The 22,247-nt window shown below is 42.3% G+C and overlaps 1 protein-coding gene across 1 annotated transcript in view; it reads left to right on the top strand.

Moving 5' to 3' along the window:
- Positions 1-11,616: 11,616 nt before the first annotated feature.
- CCDC175 (coiled-coil domain containing 175) overlaps positions 11,617-22,247 on the top strand; it is a 71,980-nt gene continuing 61,349 nt past the window's right edge. Inside the window, exons 1-4 of the mRNA XM_046009926.1 lie at positions 11,617-11,773; positions 13,910-13,995; positions 16,004-16,115; positions 21,131-21,266. Of these exons, the coding sequence (XP_045865882.1) occupies positions 11,617-11,773; positions 13,910-13,995; positions 16,004-16,115; positions 21,131-21,266 (491 nt within the window). The remainder of the gene's footprint in view (positions 11,774-13,909; positions 13,996-16,003; positions 16,116-21,130; positions 21,267-22,247) is intronic.

Below are 22,247 nucleotides of genomic sequence, written 5' to 3'. Positions count from 1 at the left end.
TCCAAATGGGATAGTATTGGCATAAAAACAGACACATAGACCAATGGAACAGAACAGAGAGTGCAGAAGTAAACCCAAGCAGATGGTTAACTAATTATCGACAAGGGCACCAAGAATACCTGGTGGGGAAAGGAGAGTTTCTTTAATAAATGGTACTGGGAAAATGTTATCTACATGGAAAACAATGAAATCGGACCCTTATCTTACACCATCTACAAAAATCAATTAAAAATGGACTGAAGAGGGGCGCCTGGGTGGCTCAGTGGGTTAAAGCCTCTGCCTTCAGCTCGGGTCATGATCCCAGAGTCCTGGGATCGAGCCCCGCATCGGGCTCTCTGCTCCGCGGGGAGCCTGCTTCCTCCTCTGTCTCTGCCTGCCTCTCTGCCTAGTTGTGATTTCTCTCTGTCAAATAAATAAAATATTTTTTTAAATGGACTAAAGACTTAAATATACGACCTGAAACCATAAAACTCATAAAAGAAAATATAGGGGGGAAGCTCCTTGACATTGGCCTTTGCGAGGATTTTTTGGATATGACACCGAAAGCTCAGACAACAAAAGCAAAAATAAACAAGTGAGACTACATCAAACTAAATAGCTTCTGCACAGCAAAGGAAACAATCCACAACATGAAAATGCAGCCTATAGATTGAGGAAAAAAAATGTTTGAATGGTGAGCTCACCTTACTTCTGCCCTGGGCAGAGCTCTCAACGAGGGAAGCAGAGCAGTTGTGAGTTTGAGGGGCAGGCCAGGCTGACAGAGAGAGAGGGCCTAGGCCAAGCCTTCTAGGTACCCTCTCCATTATCACCAGAACAGAAGAAGCAGCATCGTGTGGAGAGAGCCTTCTGACAGGACAAAGGCTTTCAGAAAAAGGATGCAGCCAACCCTCCAAGACCGTCAGGGAGAAAGCCCAGGTAATGAAGAACTTTTTTGTTGTTCTTTCAACTATCACAGAAAATTATTCTTGGCTCTATATTCAAAAAGTAACTTTGAAAATTAAAAATTAAATGTTTCCATTGAGTTTGATGAGGCTTTCCCCAATACATACACACACACCCCAGGGCATGTACACTTGTCATAAACTTCTAGTTATCTCTGTATTTTCTTTCTGGTACTCACCAAAACTCATATTAATGGTTCAGTGCAAAATAGCCTTTTGGTGTATAAATTCTTATATGGACAAATTGATGCATCTAGTCTGAGATGCATCTAGTCTGAGATAACTAGAAATTGAAATAGGCACTATAAGATTTCTCATATGACTCCCATCAAACTACCCAGAAATGCTACAGTACTTCTCAGTTCAATACATTTTTTTGAAGTACTCTGATCACAAGGGAATCTACCCGACTGTAGTCTCTTGGTGGCAAATTGATCCTGCCTTCCTTTTTGCCTAGTAAAATGTAGCCCATGGCTTTTTGTTTCTCCTACGTGGGAGAGAACACCCAGATGCTGGCTACCACAAAATACATTCCCAACAGAATAAATGGAGCTTTCTTCAGGGACTCTGTTATATTCTGTTAGGTTATCGTGTGAACCCATGTGGGTGCCTAGTTTATGGTAGGATCTTAAACCTTCATTGGGAAGAACAGTGCTAAACTAAGAGCATTTCCTCCTGGTTTACAGTGTTTCTTAGGTAAAGTACATTTACTTTTCTTCATTTTTATGAACATTGACCTTATTTTTAATTTTCTTTATTTTCTAAATAGGTTATCCTACTAAATGTAGTTAGCCAATTGACATATATAATTTTAGCTATCTGATTTATTAGTTAATAGATTATTTTAAAAACCATTATTTTAAGACTGTTAAAATGAAACCTTTTAGCAATAATATGGTGTCATTGAGCCAGACCCTATCCTGGGCTCTTCACTAAATTATTTCTAATCCTCAGAATTTCCAAAATCCTACATGATTTATATTTTTATACTTGTTGTCCAAACGAAGAAACTGAAACTAAAGATGTTTAGATAACTGGCACAAGTTTACAAAACTAGTAAGTGATAAAACAATGACTTGGAAACTTTTTTGTCCGATTTCAAGTCCTGGGCCCTTACCAGTGAGCCCTACTGCTTTTCCTGTGTTTCTGTTCCCCCTCCCTACCGTTTCTAGTGCAGGAGCACTGCTGCCTCAGCAAGACTATTTGGTTGCTAGTAAAGTGAAAAACCGCTGAAGTGTAGGAACCATAAATAGGCATTTATTGGAAGAACCTAGGGAGTCCAAGGGCTTAACTGCAGAGAATTTGAGTATTTTCCCAAACACACAATTTTGCAGCTTTGGCCTTGGTGGTTGAAGATGGAGGTAGTTAAATTCAGACGTTACGCAACAACCCTGCCATCAATAGAGACAAAAAAGAAAGAGCACAAATCTTAAGGAGCTCTCTATCATGGCTTAGTTTTACATACGCATTCATCCTGAACCAGAACACGCACCCACATTGCAGCAGAAAAAGAAATCGTCACAGTTGGAGCCATGGTGCCAATTCATTCGTCAACTCTGGAAGCTCATTCATCTGGCAGGACTCAGAATTCAGGTTCTCATTAACTCTGAAATCATGGTTAAGTAAGAATTACCATTTCTAAATAATAACTGAGTAATAATTCTGGCATAGTAAAATTTACTTGTAACCAAACTTTTAACTATGTACAATTTAATCTGGCTATTCAAAATGTCCTTCAAGGTCTTATAATAGTAATGACCATCAAGGCAGTCATGAATGTCAGCTCTTGCTTTTTGGGGCTATATATAAAAGTGGTGTGAGACCCTCAGGAAGTGGCCTTTTTCCTCCAGCATTTGTTTTCTAATAAATCCTGAACTGCAGAAGATTTTTGAATTCTACATTTTTAAAAATTCTGAAAACATGAATCTTTCCTATTACCCATTTCAGCAACATCTTCAGCATCTATTATGTGCAAATTGCTGTGCTGGGTGCTACAGGAGATTCAACAATGAGTAAAACACAGTCCCCACTTTTAAAGAGTTCATAGTACACCAATAATACTCACAACTAAATTTATGGAGTGACTCATCTTGTCTCAGGCATTGTTTTAAACACTTCATGTTAATTTATTTAATTCTCATGAGTACCTTACAATGAAGGCCTGATTTTACAAATGAGAACATTGAGGCAGAAAGGTTACAAAGCTATGTAGTAATAAGATACTATGCAAAAAAGTATAAGACCATCGGATAATTTGCCACCCATGAAGTTTAAACAAAGTGCTTTGGAGGCTCTGGGATTATTGGGATCAAGGAAGAACTTATGGATGAGACCCCTTGGATGAGACCCCTTTTGAGATGGGCTGGCAACATTAGTGTGATTTCAGTAGGCTGAGAAACCAACTGTAATGCAGACTCTGATTTTGAACAGGTTGAATTTGACATACTGCAGCTCAGCAGGATGAGAATGTTTTGTCTACAAAGCTAATTAATACTTAGAGAAGAGATTGGGCAAGAGATACATACAGTTATTCACGTAGCTTCAACTCTGTCATGGGAGGAATTTAGAGAGCATGAAGAGAAGACCAAGGTTGGAGACCAGGCAGAATGCCTCTTCTTAGCAAACAAGAGAAAGGCGACGAGGAGCCAGCGAAGGAAGTGAAGAAGAAACAGCCAGAACCAATTAGGAAGTGAGTTTCTAGGGAAGGGCTGGGAAAACTGGGTAATGGTGTCTAATCCTCCAGGTGAGAAGATAGTGGGAATGGGGCTTGAGAAAAGGCCATTAGAAGATGAGGAAAAGGCATTTTAGAATTCAGGGTGAAGGGGTGCATAACCACGGAGAGGTAGACCACACTTTCAAGAAGTTTGGTAATGAAGGGAAGGAAAGAAAGAGGGTGGCAGAAGGGCTCAGTAAGATGCCTGGGCAAGAGTTCTGAGGAACACATGAGGTGAGGGGGAGCGGATTGAGAAAGGTCCTTGAGGGGGTGGGAAGGAGCGGGATTGAGAGCTGCAATGACTTACTTATATTTTTATTTTCCAAATGAGTCTGGAATGTCTCAACTGTAGCCATATATGGAAAGAACAGTCAGCCAGTGTTATCTGACATTTTCTAAATTTGCTAAAGACCAAAAAAGAGAGAGAAGACAGATTTTAAAATCAAATGGAGAGCTTACCTACTCCCGTGATCTTTACTGAATCATCTTCAGATGAATCATCATATCTAACACACTTTTTAAAAATAATTAAATCGATTAAAATAAGGGAAATAAAAATACTGCTACTTAAAGATCTTGAGTGTTGGAAATATCATAAAAATGCTACATGAACTTTAACGATCATCATTGCTACTTTTCTAACTGAAGAGACCACCTGAAGCATCAGTGACTTAAGAGAATAATGAAGACATTCTTGCTAAAATGGCACTTTTGTTTCAGGCCCAATATCATCACGGATTACTCTGCAGATGCTCACTTAAGAAATGAATGATCATGATTCAATTATGCAATTGATTATGATAATCTGTCCTACCATAAAGTGTTACATGAGGCAGACATAAACTGAACCACCAAGCAGCAGCCAGCAGGGAACAACTTCATCTGTTCTCCAACAACATTCTCACAGCAGCATTGCCTGCACCACCAAATCCCCAAACTCCTGAGTTTGGAATTCAAGGCCCTTTGCAGTGAAATCACAATCCAAATTTCTTGCTGGGCTCCTGCTTTTCCTCTCCACACCCTCCATGCTCACCAGCCACAGCCTCCGTGACTCTGCCTACATCTTCACCCCAGCCCCAACTCCCCGCCCTGGTGGTGTAGTCCTGAGGCATCTCTGACGCAGCTGACTGTGTCTCAGACCTGGAGTCAGAAGGATTGTTCTGTCACTGTGCCAAGGTTAGCCCCAAGATGATCGACTGTCTCATCTCTGTGTGATTTTCTGAAACATGGAATCATCATAATAATCTCCCTGGAGAGTTATGATAAAGACTACATAACTCATGGAGGCAGCTCTAAAATATATATTTTATAAAAGCACAAAAGCACTTTGGAAGTGGAGTCCTACACTGCACCGTACAGGAATTACATCTAGTTGTGAACTGTGCTTCAAAACCTACCCTTTCCCCTACCTTTAAGGCCTTTTTCTTGAGAACAGGGGCCAGATCACATCCAAGTGTTTCATCAAAGCACTGATTAGTGCTGGTATGTGACAAAGCCTAATTGATCTGGATTGATCAGAGAAAGTAAGCTGTTAGAAAAGGAAAACGCAAAGAAAGGAGGATCTTGTGAGATTGGCAGCTGACATCTTGGCATTCCCACCTCTACTCTCTTCCTTCCCTCTTCATTCACTTCCTTCTTTCTGTCTGGTCTCTCTTGAACTCTGTTTCTACTTCACAAAGAGAATAAGAAGACTGACTCCCTCTCATGGTTCAAGTCTCCATTCTTCAGAGAGGCCCATCCTGGTGCTACCCGTAGGTCTCTGTTGTATGAGCTCAGCACTCAGCTCAATGTCCAGCACACAACAGGCACACAACCAACACGTAAAACAAGTCTGATGTTGGCACGTGTGTGACCATGGCTTTCTCTGGTGCCTGACAGGCTGCTTTCCCTCTCTGCCAGCATTTCGCCTCGGAACTTTCCCTAACTGAACACTCCAGGCAGTCACTGCTGTCCAACAGAAATGACATGGAGACAAAACCAATTTCCCACCTCCGGGACAGCAACTCTTGATTTAATTACAATAATTTTCACTGAGAGTTAAACGACCGAGAGGTTTAAGGAAGGTGAGGGATATAGAAAGGATATTAGCATTTGTATTTCAGAAGAAATGCTTTTTATTTTCCATTTAGTAGAAGGAAAAGATAGGAAATACCATGGGGTCTGTGGTAAGGACATCATTATTCTGCTGAAGCTTTATAATTCCAGTGTGTGAAGTTCCACTTTACAAATGAAAAATGGAGAGGAAGAGGTTAAAATGCCTAAGCCAATCTAAAACCATTAACAAATGGTGCAATCTGTATTTGATCCAAATCTCTCTAGCCCCAGGAAATTGCTGATAATGGATGACAATAAGGAGCCAAGAGACAAAGGTGAAAAGGAGAACTCCCAACCAGGTATTGTTCCAAACACCAATGTGGTCTGCCCACAGCATAATTCCATCAAGGGCACTACTCCACCTATTTGCTTTCTAACAATCTGCCATTACCTAGGGGACTTGCTCTTTCTGCCATTTTGCCATAAATGACTGTGTGATGGAGTCACGGAAGCTGAGAATTATAGCCCAACTATGAGACAGGCAATGAGGCAATGAGAAGTCCAAGGGGTAGGGAATCTTTGTCTAATGTATAATCGTCTTGCAGACCTAGTCGTAAAGTCAATGCAAAGTCTTAAATGGGAGAGATCCTACCAATTTAGGAAAGGACCAAGACACCCTTTCTATTCAATGCTAAAAACTTCACTAATTTCTTGGCAACTCTTAGGAAGGGCCACCCAGCCAGCTATTTTGGGCCTGTTGTTGAAGCTAATAAATATTAGTCTGGAGGACATATGTAGGGCTGACATTCCACTGGTAATCCTGTAGCTGTTTTGAAGCCTCTTCTCTCCTGCCAACTCTACAGAAGCTGGAAATCCAGACATTCACTGTTCTAAACCTCCCTTTCATGGGTGGTCTTGTGACCCAGCTTAGGCTATTGAGAAATAAGTGTCTCGAAAGGACTCTGGGCAGATTTCCTTCCCTGATGAAAGGGAAAAAGGGTTTCTACAGTCTCCCCCTTTCCACCGCTTCCCAATTTGTACAAGAGCATGATGTCTAGGTTTATTTATGATAGCCATCTGTGACCATGAAGCAACAAGCCAGAGGATGAAACACAACATGCTGAAGATGGCCGCACATTAGACAAAAAGATCCTATTGATCAACCACTAATGGGGAGGCAAGGTCATGTGCCACATATTAGGCCCTGTACCTGGCACTGGTAGCATCAAGAGTGAGGAAAACAGAGGCTCAGTTTGCTAGAATCCTCACTTCTTGAGAATTTGAGCATGATGTAGTACTGAATCCTCATGGCTCCTGACATACTGAACACAAAGCATTGCAAAGTGCAACCACTTTCCATAGGGGAGATGTTTGACATATCTATCAAGAATGGTACCTTGGGGGAGCCTGGGTGGCTCAGTGGGTTAAAGCCTCTGCCTTCGGCTCCAGTCATGATCCCAGGGTCCTGGGATCGAGCTCCACGTCGGGTTCTTTGCTCCGTGTGGAGCCTGCTTCCTCCTCTCTCTCTGCCTGCCTCTCTGCCTACTTGTGATCTCTGTCTGTCAAATAAATAAATAAAATCTTAAAAGAAAAAAAAGAATGATACCTTGGCCGGGTCTAACCCAGGGTCTAGAAACAGAATTAAGAAGTTGTGGTTTTCCCTGGAGGCACTAGATTTATGGAAAGAAGCAACAACAAGAACAAAATCATTCTTGAAGACCACATAAACCTCAGATACTACAGAAATTGCAACGAGCCTAAATACAGGGGTATATATATTCCTGCACAAGTTAGGGGTCAAACCCCAGGCAGCTGCTGGTTTCTCCTGGCTTGGTCAGCAGCAAAAGGTAAACAGAAACAACTTGCTAACCACAACTCGACCAAAAAAATCAACTTCAGCATGGGACTGGGGAATTCTAATATACTGTCCAGGCTACTAAGCAAAAGTCTGCCTTAAAAATATTAACTGAGGGGCGCCTGGGTGGCTCAGTGGGTTAAAGCCTCTGCCTTCAGCTCAGGTCATGATCCCAGGGTCCTAGGATCAAGCCCCGCATCGGGCTCTCTGCTCCGTGTGGAGCCTGCTTCCTCCTCTCTCTCTGCCTGCCTCTCTGCCTACTTGTGATCTCTGTCTGTCAAAATAAATAAATACAATCTTTAAAAAAAATAAAATTAAAAAAATATATTAACTGAAACAGAGATGCCTGCCGAGCTCAATTGGAAAAGCACATGACTCGCTTGATCTCCAGGTCATTCATGAGTTGGAAACCCACATTGAGTGTAGACATTACTGAAGAAATAAACAAATAAACCTAAAGAAATTAACTGGAACGTGAATGTATTGTATTACTGAAGTAAAAAGATGCACAAGAGAAGTGAGATGTGGCTTTTGATTCAGTGAACAGCATCTATAGCTAATGAAGGCTCAGAAAGTGTTTTTTATACACTCAACTATATTAAATTTGTGTTTTCTTTTTTATTTAAAAAAAGCTTTACTTTTTTTCTAATCACAAAGGTATACATGCTTTTGGAAAAACATTTAAATACATAAATAAAAAGTTCACTTTACCCATTGTATTAGTTTCCTGTTGCTGCTATAACAAATATTCACACATTTAGTGGCTTAAAACAATAGAGATTTATTATTTTACCCTTCTGAAGGTCAGAAATCTCAGTGGGCTAAGGTCAAGGGGTCGGGAGGGCTAGGGTTCCTCTGGAAATCTGGGGGGAGAATATCTTTCCTTGCCTTTTCCAGTTTCTGGAAACCATCTGCATTCCTTGGCTCATGGCCCTTCCTCCTTCTTTAAAGGCAGCAAGGTAGTATCTTTGAGTCTCTAACCCTGATACTGATTCTCCTGTCTCCCTTCTTCACTTCTAGGGACTCTTGTGATTACAGTGGCCCCATCTGGATAATCTAGAATACTTTCCCTATCTCAAGGTCTACTGATTTCAATCCCTAATTCCATCTGCAACCTTAATTATCTCTTAACATGTAACATAACATAGTCACAGGTTTCAGAGATTAGGATATTTTGAAGAGGCATTATTTTACCTACCACACCCACAATTTTACTAATCAGGATTAACCACAATGAACATTTTAGTGAATAATACTTTCCAGACCACTTTCCATGCATATGCATATAGAAATCTATCTCTATACACTTTTTTATGTATATAGATATATAAAAGTTGAATATTACACTTGTCTTTTGCTACTTGCTTATTCCACTTAAGCTCTTGGGAAATGTGTGTGTGTGTATAAACTTATACCCATTATTTTTAATAGTTATCACTTTATCATTTTACCATTGAATTATGTTTTTTGAGTATATACCATGTGTTAAACACAGCATTAAGTGTTCACTTAATTTAGTCCTTACAACAATATTATGAACTAAGAGTTATTATTACCAACATAACCCTTCAGAGCAAGGACACTGGAGGGCATTCATAGAGAGATCAACTTGCTCAAGAGACACCTCTTCTGTTTAGTGGTAGTACTCATTTGAATTACCCCATAACCATGTTCTTCACCATATGGTGACCTGCTTCCTAGGATATGCCAAACAGATGTCCCTTAGGTTATTTAAACCTAGTGTCCCACTATACACCACTTTGGCTGTTTGTAATTTTTTACTATTAAAAATAGCACTGATAAAATAAGGTCATATGCATGCCCTTGGACATACCTATGATTTTTTTTTTAAGAACAATTCTTCAAAGCATTACTATAAGCTAAGATTCTTTACATGTATTTCCAAAATGTCCTCCAGACAAAGTATAGTAATTCACACTCCCAATGTCAACAGTTTGAATTATTTTTCTTTTTAATCTTAATAATATAAGAGGAAAATGGGTGTATAATTTTTTCTTTGCTAATTTCTTTAAATGTTCTTTCACTATATTTTTGGGATTTTTTTTCCCTTTTATGAAGTGCGTATTCATGTTGTTTGCCCAGATTTCTATTTAGGAATTTATTAAGTTCCCAAATAGAAAGAATGGTTTGGATTTTTTAAAGGTCATCGACACAGAAGGAACTATGAATCAAAACAGAAGCTGAAAATACCTCAGAAAGCATGTTCAGGAAAAAGAAAGAAAATAGACACAAAAAGTCATAAAATCCAGGGAGCACCGGGTGGCTCAGTCAGTTAAGCCTCTGACTTAGCTTGGGTCATGATCCCAAGGTCCTGGGATGGAGCCCGGCTTTGAGGTCCATGCTCAGCGCAGAGCCTGCTTCTCCCTCTGTCTACTGCTCCCTCTGCTTGTGCTCTCTCTCTCTCTCTCTCTGACAAAAATATGAATAAGATCTTAGAAAATAAATAAATAAATAAGATTTTAAAAAAAAGTCATAAAATCTAAAACAAATCCAGTAAGGAAGGGGGTCACTGAATGCCCCCTTAGAGACTGGCCTCATTCATAGGCAATGGAGAGCAATGTGGTCCATATGAGGTGATGAGTGGGAAGAATATTCTGGTAGCAGCATAAATGTTGGCTCGGGGGCGTCCAGTCTAGGTAGCCCATGAAGAGTGGAATTTCTCACGGGGAAGGTGCTACAAGAGCTACAGAAACGAAAGGGGACGTCAGGAAGACACGCGAGAGGAGAAAGCTGCCGCACCTTGCACGGTTCGCGCATGTGCACCCCGACAGCTGTGCCGTGGCAAAGTGCGGGGCGGCACCGCCTCCCACTGCTGAGGTCTCTGGAGCTCCCACAACGACTGGGACTTGCACCCTACTATGGTGGCCTGAAACTGCCACTCCTGGACACAGGAACAGAAATGTCTTCTTGGCCGTCTCCTGTCCCTCCCGTGTCTCCGGTTGGCGGAACTTAGGAAACCATCTGGCAAGAGTTATTTGAGAAATCTCTTTTCCAGGCTCCCTGCCTCTGCCACACCCAGGAGCGCCCAGAAAAGCAGGGAGAGATCTGAACGCCATAGACCCAGTCTCGCAAAAGCGGGGACCCAGGAGAGTGTCCCCGGCCCAGATATGGCTCTCCTGGATGCTAGAACTAGTTTTGTTCCCGACGCGCTAGGTCTTCTCCCAGGCAGTCCCCAGGAGTGATTCGGGGCAGAGGCTCAGGGTCCTCACTGGCAAGCGGGAAATGTAACTACCTCAGAAGATTGTGTAAAAGTTAGGTGGGTTGCTGTAAAGGACTAAAAAGGTGCCTGCAATGTAGTAAGCATTCAAGAAATGACAGCTAGAGTCACTGTCACGATCTGATTTTAGCTTTGTCATCTGTAGTTATCAGAAGAGGGTTAAGTCATCTTTGCTGATTTCTCGCCGGCCAGAAGAAAGGGGAACTGATCGTTGGCCTCAGTCTGAGCCTGGCACTGGGCTGAATTTTGGAGATGCAGAGAAAAATAAAGAATATCCCTGCCTCCAAGATCTCACGGTTTGATAAGAAGAAGGAGGAAGACCACTGATTCCAGGTAAAACATGCAAGTGGTACACTAGATACAAGGAAAGTTCTAGAAGAGTACTGAGATGGGTTTGGTAGCAGAGTGTAAAGATCAATACGGACTCCACTTTAAATCCAAAATTATGCCCTGGGACCGTGGGCCGATCACTTAGTCATCCCCACCCTTTTCCCAGTGGGAAACCGGAGCTGGCAGAACGGGCCTCACAAAGCCGCTGTGAAATCACAGCTCCTCCTGGAGGACCTGGCACAGAGATGCGTTCCCAAGTGATCCTTATTATGATTCCAGGGCTCCAGACAAACGCCCAGGACCCGAAACAAGATCTGCAAACGCAAGGAGGAAAGGGGCTGGAGAGCGGCCCCGCCCTCCGGGATCGGTTAATTACCGCGGCTGAAGTTAAAAGAACCTGCAAGGCCCCCAACCCGGGAGTCGCGCGGGGCCTCGGCGTCCCTGTCGCCCGTGGCAACCGGCCGTCCTGGCGTCAGGCCCGAGAGGCACCGCGCAAAGCAGCAAGATGGCCCTGAGCTCCTGGTCCCCAGAGCTGGGGTTCAGCGAGAAGACGCTGCGGGCGGCGGCTGTTTCCACCGGCCCGTCCCTGGAGTTATGCACCTTTCCCTCCACCCTGGGCTCCTCGGTCGCGACCGCGGCGCTGGAGCAGCTCTTTGTTGTGGGTGAGAAGCCTGCGGGCACCTCGGAGGTGGCCCCAGCCGGCACTTGTGGGGGGAGGGTCCTCAGCGGGGAACTCCCCGCGGGAATCCGGGGTGTCCCAGGCTAAGGCAGAGCCCTCTCGGACTCCTTGGGGGAGAGAGAGAGGCAGCGTGGTGGGACCCAGGGCTCAGCTCTCTTGCTCTAATGCCGCTGGAGCGACTTGGCCTAGCTCACACTAGCAACTGGTGACAAACTCCGGGCAAAGCCTGGTCTCCGCGGCCACTGCCATTTGCCTGCGACTGGGATGCCCACCTGCATTTAGATTATACATCTTAATTTCCACTTCTCCCTTCTTTTCTTTGTAAGTTAACTTCCTCCAAAAGTTTGTCATGATAAAGTGGAGAGTTTAACAGGCAAACAAGAAAGGGAATGTTTAAGAAGCTCCTGTTGTATTAGACAAGGAAAATTAAACAAGGATGTTTGGGAGATGCAAACATAGTAACCTTGCCTGGGGCCGGGTTAAAATGCTTCTTTAGTTAGAAAGCCGAACCTGTAATCAAGGCACCTAAGTTTAAGGTAAGACAGGGTCCAAGAAAGGGCGTTTCTTGTTGAGCTCATAAACCATTTCAACCCAACAACAAGAGCTAGGGTCATGAACTCTTCTTTGTACTTGATCAGCATGTGCATTTCATCCCAGTACTTCTGTGCAAATATTTTTCTGCTAATAATTTCTGGACTCTCAGAAAGTTTTTTGTAGGAAGAAACTTCATTAAGCCTCTGGTGGGAATTAGAGGATATGCAGCTCTCCAGCCCATTTGCAAGTGGGAACAGTTTGCGCTCATTCATTCCATTAGCAGTAGGGGGAGGCGAAAATAGGGGAGGCCTGTCTCTTCCTAACACCTGTTTGTTGCAAACTCAGTAACTGACTTTCACCTGGTTTGAGAGCTTAGTTCATTAAGAGGATCTGAGTTTCCTGGAACTGAGGCCAGAAATTGTTCTTTAGGGGCGCCTGGGTGGCTCAGTGGATTAAGCCTCTGCCTTCTGCTCAGGTCATGATCTCAGGGTCCTGGGATCGAGCTCCACATCAGGCTCTCTGTTTGGCGGGGAGCCTGCTTCTTCCTCTCTCTGCCTGCCTCTCTGCCTACTTGAGATCCCTCTTTCTCTGTCAAATAAATAAATCTTAAAAAAAATTTTTTTTTTTCTTTACTCTTCTGAGGGGAAAGTATGGCCATTAAGGTTAAGGGCTTTGGAGTCAAACTTGTGTTTGCATCTAGACTCTCTCAGTGATGGGCTCTGTGACCTTGAATGTATGATATACTCTTAAAAAGTCAGATTTCTCCACCGTGAAATGAAAGTCATCATAAGATTATAGTAATCAACTTAGATAATGAATGTAAAGCATTAATCTCATCAAACTTATCCCACACAAGAAGGTGGAGGTCTCGAATTCATTTGGACAAAGTTTGGGTAACTTCCTGGCACCAGAGCCAAGGTAAGTATAGCTCCCTCTGTTCTCTGCCTTTTGTTCATTTTTCCCCTTCCTCCTTTCCATTTGGTACATATCTGGTCTTCATTACCATTACTAACATTTCATGAACCTCTCATGTGCTTCCTACCTACAGTGTGTGAGGGAAGAGAGACACCCTTCGTATGTCTGTCTACCTCACGCCTACCAGTTTCACAAATCTTTACTCTCATCCCAGGATTTAAATATTGGCACAGAAGTAAAAATGACATAAGGGACTTTGAAACAGTTAATTAAATGAGTGGGTTTTTTGCAAAATATTATATTTACATGTATACAGGTATATATACTATGAAAACATTCTCAAACCTACATTATAGGCCTGTTATATTCCTTTCATAAAAATTTATTGAATTTTTTGTCCTGTTCTATATAAATTCCTTCTTTCTCTCATGAGAGAGGCAAAGATGGAATATCTAGAGGAGTTTGTCCTCAGGAAGCAGTAAATATATACCTAAGTGAGAATACTATCAATTAGGAAATACGTTCAAAAGAGATTCATATAAGTACTATAGGAATCGGGTATCATTTTCAGCTGTGCAGGCATTTGAGCTAGATCTAAAGGGTTAAATAGGATTTGGACCAAAAAATAAGAGATTTTCATTTTCTAATTTTTTTTTGTTTTGTTTTTTAGAACAATCACTGCAAAGTGACTATTTTAAATGCAATGAAGAAGCTAGGACCTTTCTTAAGGACATTGCTATCGCCGTTAAGAAATTGGTATTGTATTACCTATGAGAACTATTTTTTTTCAATCTTTCACTTATTTCTTCAACTTAATTTAGCCCCAAGTCTATTCAAGATACTTGAATAGGTGAATAGGGAAAATATTTATCCCAAGTGAAGAAAATGTTTATCCCAATTCACAAGCATTTGCACGGGTGTTGATCAGCTGGGGAGTGATGCCTGATGTTCCACAAAGAACCCCGAGTTAAGGATCTGTGCTGTGGATTCGCGGCGGGGGTGGGGGGGGTGTTTGCATTGTAGCCTGCTTAGGAGAGCAATACTGGTGATGGCTCCTTGAAGGGGTGGGCCACATGGGCAAATGCTTGACCCCAATATAGAAGCCATGCGTGGTCCCTATTCACTCATTCTCCATAAGCAATTTCTTACATAACTGCTGAGAGATGACTTGGTACCTATTCCACTGAAGCACAGTACTGGTCAGTGAACACAAACCAACTCTTTGTTATGCTCACTGGGCCCCATCAAAGAAATCGTTAAAGAATTTCCTTTTCAAGCGTCAGGTGTGTCTACGTGGCCCTGGATGATATTTACAATGCTTCCCCAGCGGGGTCCGGAGGGTGGTCTCTTCATCTGATTTAAAAATATTGAAGAATCAACTGCATATCAGTACCTAAAAATGTAGACACATGCCTCTAAAGGACTTTGAGTCTACAGACTGCTGAAGAAGTTCATCTCCTTGATATTTTTCTGTGATTATATGTACATGAGTATGTAGACTACAGCGTTACACTCTATAATTCCGGTTAATTGAATACATGTAAAGCCTGGGAGTTGGTGTGTGTGATGCCACTGTGGTCCTGTGGAAACCTTCCTCTGCTTTGTTCTTTGAGTTTTATTTTCCTCCTGGGTTTGAAGGGGTCAAGATATTTAGTGTGGTTTATTGAAGTATCTAGTATGTCTCCATGTAATATATGAGCTGTGAAATCTCTTAGCGATAAATCCCTCCATCTTTTTTTCTTTTTAAGATTTTATTTATTTATCTGACAGAGAGAGATCACAAGTAGACAGAGAGGCAGGCAGAGAGAGAGAGAGGGAAGCAGGCTCTCTGCTGAGCAGAGAGCCCGATGTGGGACTCGATCCCAAGACCCTGAGATCATGACCTGAGCCGAAAGCAGCGGCTTAACCCACTGAGCCACCCAGGCGCCCCTAAATCCCTCCATCTTATAAAGCAATTAATTTTCGTCATTCTGAAAGCACAGCATATTTACCCTTCTTTTAAAAAAAAAGTTTTTAAATAGACAAGTAAAAGGCGGAAAGTAAAAACCACCATGCTCTCAGCACCCTAAAATAATCATAATTAACTCTTTAATGAATGTCTTTTCTACTTCCAGGAGATAGGTGATGCCTGTATTGAAATCTTTTTAATAGAAACGTGATCATGTTATATATATAATGAAGTAACCTGCTTTTTATGACCCATAAAATATAATGGCATTTTCTCAGGTCAAAAAAGAACTATAGCCATCACAACCAATTATTTAAGAGATGATTTACCATTAACAGATTTTTGGATGGTTTTCCTTTTTTAAAATAAGCCCCACCAAAAAAAAAAAAAAAAAAGTAAAAATCCCCACCAGACTATTTGTTTGGATTTGTGGGTATGTATAAAAAAATACTGTTCTCTTTATACTTAAACATATTTTTATAGGCATTTTCCATCTTTTAATTAAGCAGCTTTTTTCCTCAGCATTACCCTTTTTTTTTGGAGTCTCTCCTTTTAAGTTGAAATTGCATACAAGAAACATAAGAAAAGATAATTTCTGAGAAGAAAATGAGCAGAGATTAAAAGATGTCTTATCTTAAAAACTGATTATAGAAGAGTGATTTTTCACACTTTCTATTCCAAATAAAAATAGCAGAAGGTGTTGAACAGAAATCAAAGTTTAATCTCTAAAAATATTTATAATAGGGTATTGCTTAGGAAATCAATTTTATTAGTTTAATGCCTTAACTTTTTAAATACGTAATTCATTATTTTCAGGAAGAAATGAGAAAAGCCACAGTCGATCTCCTGGAAATTGAAAGCATGGAACTCAGCAGACTATACTTTCTACTGGAAACTCTTCCCAGTATTATTGGCCGAGAATTGGAAGGTACTTTTAAGGTTATCAACCATAGAAATTTAGTTTATCTTACAAGAAAATAGAGCCTACTACTTGTAGGAAGACACATTTAATAGTTAGGTCATGTCAAAACATAGCTAGAAAGAGTGCACAACACAAACACGATCCATAATAATTTCCCTTTACATTTTAAGTGGAAATGTTATATATAAAACTTGAATTTATATAATTTAGTATCTAAATAGACTAACGATATATAGATCAACCCATTCCAAATTGGTATTTATTTAATTAAATTGGGCAGCTTGACTCACCTAAATAGCACTATTCTACTTTCTCTCCCTGTAAGTTTCAGGACTATAGGTACCTCATATAAGCGGAATCATATGATACTTGTCCTTTTGTGACTGGCTAATTTCACTTGGCAGGTCTTCAAGATTCATCCATGTTATAGCATGTGTCAGAATTTTCCTTCATTTTAAGGCTGAACAATATCCCATTGTATGTGTATATGGTTATTGGTGTATCTATTGACTGACAGACCCTTGGGTTGTTTCCACCTTTCAACTATTGTGAACAAAGCTGTTATAAATACGGTGATGCAAATATATGTTTGAGTCCCAGCTTCCCATCCTTTTAGGCATATGTACAGGAGGAAATTGCTGGATCGTATTGATGAAGTTCTAGAACCTAGGTGAAGTTCGGTGGGGCGAGGTCCGGAGCCCACGGCTAAGAAAGAATTCTTAAGATGTTTCTGCCGCAAAAAGGTGTTTTTTAAAGCACCGGGACAGGACCCGTGGGCAGGAAGAGATGATGCCCTGATATCCTGAGGAGTGGCTGATTATATACACAGGAGTTGGGTAGGTGAGGACAAAGGGGGTGTTCAGAAGGACTGTCACAGTCAAGAAGACTGTCAAGATACTGGAGGCCTGGTTATTGTCAAGCCAAGGCTGTCTTTCCCTCTAATGAGGCACTAACATGAAGACAATTGGGTTTCCTGGTGGAATGTCACATTCCTCCTATCAAGCATCCTTGTCAGTGAGTTTTAGGTTTAGAAGAAATTTAATTTTATGTACATTTCCTTCAGCCTCAGCCGTGTTCAGTTTTATGGAGGGGAGGGCGGTGTTAGGGCTTGAGTTACTTATCTCTGAAGTTGGGCTATTGATAAGATAACTTCTATGTTGTAAATCACTAGGGTATTTGTAGATGGAGGGAGACTCCTGTTTTGCAGGACTGTGGTCACTTTAAGTTAACTATTTGTTTTTCTTTTAGTTTTTCAGCCAGGGGTGCCTGAGGAATGTCACACATATTACCGAGGGGAGCGGGTGGAGAGGGGGTGCAAGGTGCCAGCTTTTGCATCGTCCTCAGCCTCCTGCTCCCTCATCAGTGTGGTCATATGGTACTTTTAAGTGTTGAGAAACTGCCATACTGTTTTCCCTGGCGGCTGCAGTAATTTACATTCCCACTGTGATGCCCAAGGATCCCAGTTTCTTCACATTCTTGTCAACCTTTGTTCTTTTCTGTTCTTCTTGTTTTTTTTTTAGATACAGCCATCCCAATGGGTAAGAATTAGTATCATGGTTTTAATTTGCATTTCCCTAATGACTAGTGATATTGAGCATTTTTTCAATGTGCTTATTTGGTAATCGGCTTATCTTCTTTGGAGAAATACCTATTCAGGTCCTTTGTTCATCTTTTAAGTAGGTTGTTTGTTTTTTTTTGAGTTGTGGGAATTCTTCCTCATGGACTCTGTTAACCCTGTATCCGATGATTTGCAAGTATTTTGACCCATTCCATGGTTTGCCTTTTCATCTGACATTGACTATCAATGCACAAAAGTTTTAAATTTTTAAAAAGATGTTGTTTATTTATTTGAGAGGGAGAGGGAGAAACAGACTCCCTGCTGAGCAGAGAGCCCAAAGTGAGACTCAATCCCAGGACCCCGACAATATGACCTGAGCTGAAGGCAGACACTTAACCGACTGAGCCACCCAGGCACCCCCAAAAGTTTTAAATTTTGATGTAGTCCATTTTATCTATATTTTCTTTTGTTGCCTATGCTTTGGGTGTCCTATCCAAGAAATCATTGCTAAATCCCATGTCTTTAAGATTTCCTCCTATTTTTCTTCTAAGAGTTTTATAGTTTTAGCTCTGATATTTAGGTTGTTTTTTTTTTAAGATTTTATTTATTTATTTGACAGAAAGAAATAACAACTAGGCAGAGAGAGAGAGGAGGAAGCAGGCCCCCCGCCGATGCAGGGCTCGATCCCAGGACCCTGGGATCATGACCTGAGCGGAAGGCAGAAGCTTTAACCCACTGCCAGGTGCCCCATAGGTTTTTTGATTTGTTTCCAGTTACATTTGGTATTTGGTGTAGGGTAAGCGTTCAGTTTCACTTCCCCTGCGGTCAGGAGCGTTGGCTGAGGCTCACAGCTCAGGTCCTCTACAGGAAAGCCTACAAAAGCTTGACACTGCCCTCGGTCCCTTGTCTCCTCAGGTGCGTCCCTCGTTCAGGGAGCAGTCCCGGTGAAGAATAGAAAGGGCTGCCTCCCTTGCTCAATGGAGAACAACTCCCAAGTGTCCTCAGAGCTCCAAAGCTACTGCCATTTAACCTCCCCCTCCCCCACCAGGGGTCTAAATTAAAAAAACAAAAGCAACAACAACGAATCACTTTTTTTTTTTTTTTTTTTTTTAAAGAGCCCGATGTGGGGCTCGATCCGAGGACTCTGGGATCATGACCTGAGCCGAAGGAAGAGGCTTTAACCCACTGAGCCACCCAGGCGCCCCAACGAATCACTTTTTAAGTTGATGTTCCACTTGTCCATTATATTGCCTTGCAGTTCCAAATCTACCTTCCTTGCCTGTTAGGAGAGCTGGGCCCGTTATTACCCCCTATACCAGCCAGCACCATGTCGAGCTTTGTCAAGAGAGGGCACTGGAAGGATACTGGAGGGAAAAGGGGGTCTCCTTCTGGCCCCAGGGTGCTCAGCTTGGCCAGGGCTTGTGGTACACACAGCTGCTGCTTGTCAGGCTCCCACAGAGCCTGGCAGCTTTCCCCCACCCCCCACCAAGGCAGGTCCATTCCCCACCCCGGAGGCAGCTTCCTCCAGTACCCCTCCCCACCCCAGGGCAGCTTCCTCCAGGACTTCCCCCCCATCCCCCCCACCCCACCCCCACCTTAACCTGAAACTTCTTCCAGGCCCCCTGGGGCAGCTTCATGGTGGATTGCTACCAGTGAAGCATCGCCTTGAACAGCTTTCCTAGCACTCTTCAGATGGCTTTGCAGTGAGATCTGAAGTGTAGCAACTCCCTGTGGACAGGACCCCTTGATTTCCATGAGTTCTGCTAGCCCAGCATCTCATGAATTTCTTTGCCATCCTATGAGCCACAGCCCTTTCCAGTGTGGCCTGGATCTCGGGGCTGGAGGAGCTGTTTCCTCAAACAAACTCTTCTCAGCCCTGAATCCTTTAGAGTTCCCTTCTCTCTCTTACGATCCAATCCCTCATTACTCTAGTCGTCTCTTAGGCTTACTAATTTTCTATATTAAAATTTCCCTGTTTAATTTATAAGATTTCTATCTCCCAATTAGACATGGAATGATAGAGTCAGTTATAAAACAAGATGCATGGTGTTAGTGTGGTGTGCCAGGGAAAAGAAAATAAACTCTATATACAGGGGAAAAAAAAAGACTTAGAAGAATTTGTGCTGAAAGCAGAATTAAGACTCTTTTGGCTTAATTTTATCATCAGGAAAAATATTTAGAAGGAAAAGCGCATACTAGCATACTAGCTAAAGTGGTTCTTGATACCTACTGAATACTTAACCACATAAATTTAATTGGTCTTGCATTAAAAACTTTGCTACTCAAAGTATGATTCTTGATCAGCAACATTAGCAGCATCTAAAGGTTTTTTATAAAATGCAGAATCTCTAGATTCTACTATATCAGAACTACTATATCAGAATTTGTATTTTGTATTTTGGGGCGCCCGGGTGGCTCAGTCGGTTAAGCATCCAACTCTTGGTTTCAGCTCAGGTCGTAATCTTGGGGTCCTGGGTTCGAGCCCCATGTCGGGCTCCATATGGAGTCTGCTTATCTCTCCCTCTCTGCTCCTCCCCTCGCTCATGCACACTCTTGTACTTTTTCTCTAAAACAGATAAATAAATTCTTAAAAAGGATCTGTATTTCAATAATATCCCCAGGTGATTTATATGCATATTTGAGTCATCAAAGTTTGGGAAGTGTAGCAACAACAAACGAACTTAATTAACAAGTAGCTTCGAGAAATCACTTCGCTCCGTCAGGTGGCACTACCAGCTCGTTTCTAGAGAATTTTTGGTGTAGAAATGGGTAATCAGTACCTTCTAAACATCGGTATGAAAAAATACTTTTCTCCATCTATCGCACGCTGAGGTAGACCTCTGCAGGCTTACGTGATTACACTGATGTGTTATTTGTTGAGGAATAGTTAGTTCTTTAACACGTCGAGTTCCCCAGAACTCAGGAGCACAACCCAAGGGGGAGGAGGGCAGCATAAGGAGACCAAAGCAGGAGGAGGGAGAGCGGATATGGGGTGTAACAGGGAGCTGACTGCCGCTGCAAGCAAGTCCCTAAGCACGGGAACACGCTCCAAGACCCACTGTTCCGTCTTCTCCTGTCCCTCATGGGTCCACTGTTGGCCCAACTCCCACACTTTGGGTTACACGTACACCGGTGTGTATGTTTAAAGAAGTCCCACGGCAGAGGGGACAAGGAGGTCCTGGACGGCCGGTGAGAAGTGGGAAGAATAAGCAGGAATGATGTGCTGCCAGGCCACACCAGTGTGACGTCATTGAGAGCCCATCCAAACCTGGTCCCCACAGCAGCAGCTCAAGTAGGGGAAAGAACTGATCAGTGAAACTGAGGCGGCCCAAAGGGGTAAGAGGCCCCTGCTACAGGGACATAGTTAAAAGAGTATTTCAAAGGAAGACCTATCTTTTTTCATGATTTGGAAATTCAGTATCAAGTGTGCCATTTCTCAAATAATTTTCTGCTTCCTTTTAAGAATGTGTCAGAGATGCACGCAGATTAAATCTTTTTGAGATAAATCAAATAAAGATGGACATTAAAAGGATGGGTGATGACATACAGTCTCTGAAGATGAGAATACTTGATCTGAAAAGAATTAATGACGCTTTAGGGTATGTATATATATATATTTTTATAATTCAGTACTGGCGGGAGTTGGGATCTGTGGCTGGAGTCAGAAAATTGTCCTAAGGGGCCTGTCCTCTGGTCTGAGCTGGTACGGGCCAAGTAGGAGGTAGATATCACCTGGAGCAGATGACCCTGGCTGATGAGGCGGGCGTGACGGCCGCCCAGAGCTGGGAGGAGAGCAAAAAATCTTCAACCCCTGCAGTCCGAAGACCTGTAAAGTTTCAGAGGCCAACCAGCTTCTCAGCAGCTCCTACTGTGTGTGAATCACATGCCCCCTCCAAAGGGAAAGGCACACAGTGGTTTCGGTTTCCACTTTACTAAAGTTAAGTTTACAAACCTCAGCCACTAAAACAAGAGATCTGACTGGGTATCGTATTGTAAATACAGTATCAAACCAGATACATTGTACCTAGTTTAGTTTCTTAAAGATATTTAGCTATAAACTGCTGGAGATCTGAGGCTGGGCTTGGTTCCTAGCAGAGAATTAGTTACAGATGTTATCCGTAATTGAATGAGATGATATATATAACCGCCTGTAGCTTAGCTCAGATTCTGATGCCTGTTAGTTTCTTTCGTTTATTCCTCAGCTGTGTCACCGGGACTTTACCCCTTGGGCCTCCTTTCCTCCACCTGTAAAATGAGGATTGCAAGTTTGAATTTATGCAGCTCAGGGAGGAAGAGACTATTCTGAAAGGAAAACCAACAAAACCTTAAGAAGGACTTGCATTGTGTGCAAATCTGTAAGGCTAACGCATAGCTATCAGAATGTCAGTTTGTCAGAGGAAGAAATGTTGAAAGAGCCCCCATGAAAGAAAAAAATCTTGGGAAGCTGAAGTGATCAGGAGGTTGCTGGGTGCCCGTGCTATCAATGTGTCAGGAATTAGGTGGTGACCTCGAGGCCCAGGCATGTCTTTCCCCAGTTAGGGCCTCAAAACACCTTTTCTGGGGGATGCGCCTTAAAAAAG

Source organism: Meles meles, chromosome 6 (assembly GCF_922984935.1).
Source record: "Meles meles chromosome 6, mMelMel3.1 paternal haplotype, whole genome shotgun sequence".
Taxonomy (NCBI): Eukaryota; Metazoa; Chordata; class Mammalia; order Carnivora; family Mustelidae; genus Meles; species Meles meles.
The sequence above is the reverse complement of the archived record's forward strand: the minus strand, read 5'-3'. Positions and strand labels throughout refer to the sequence as shown.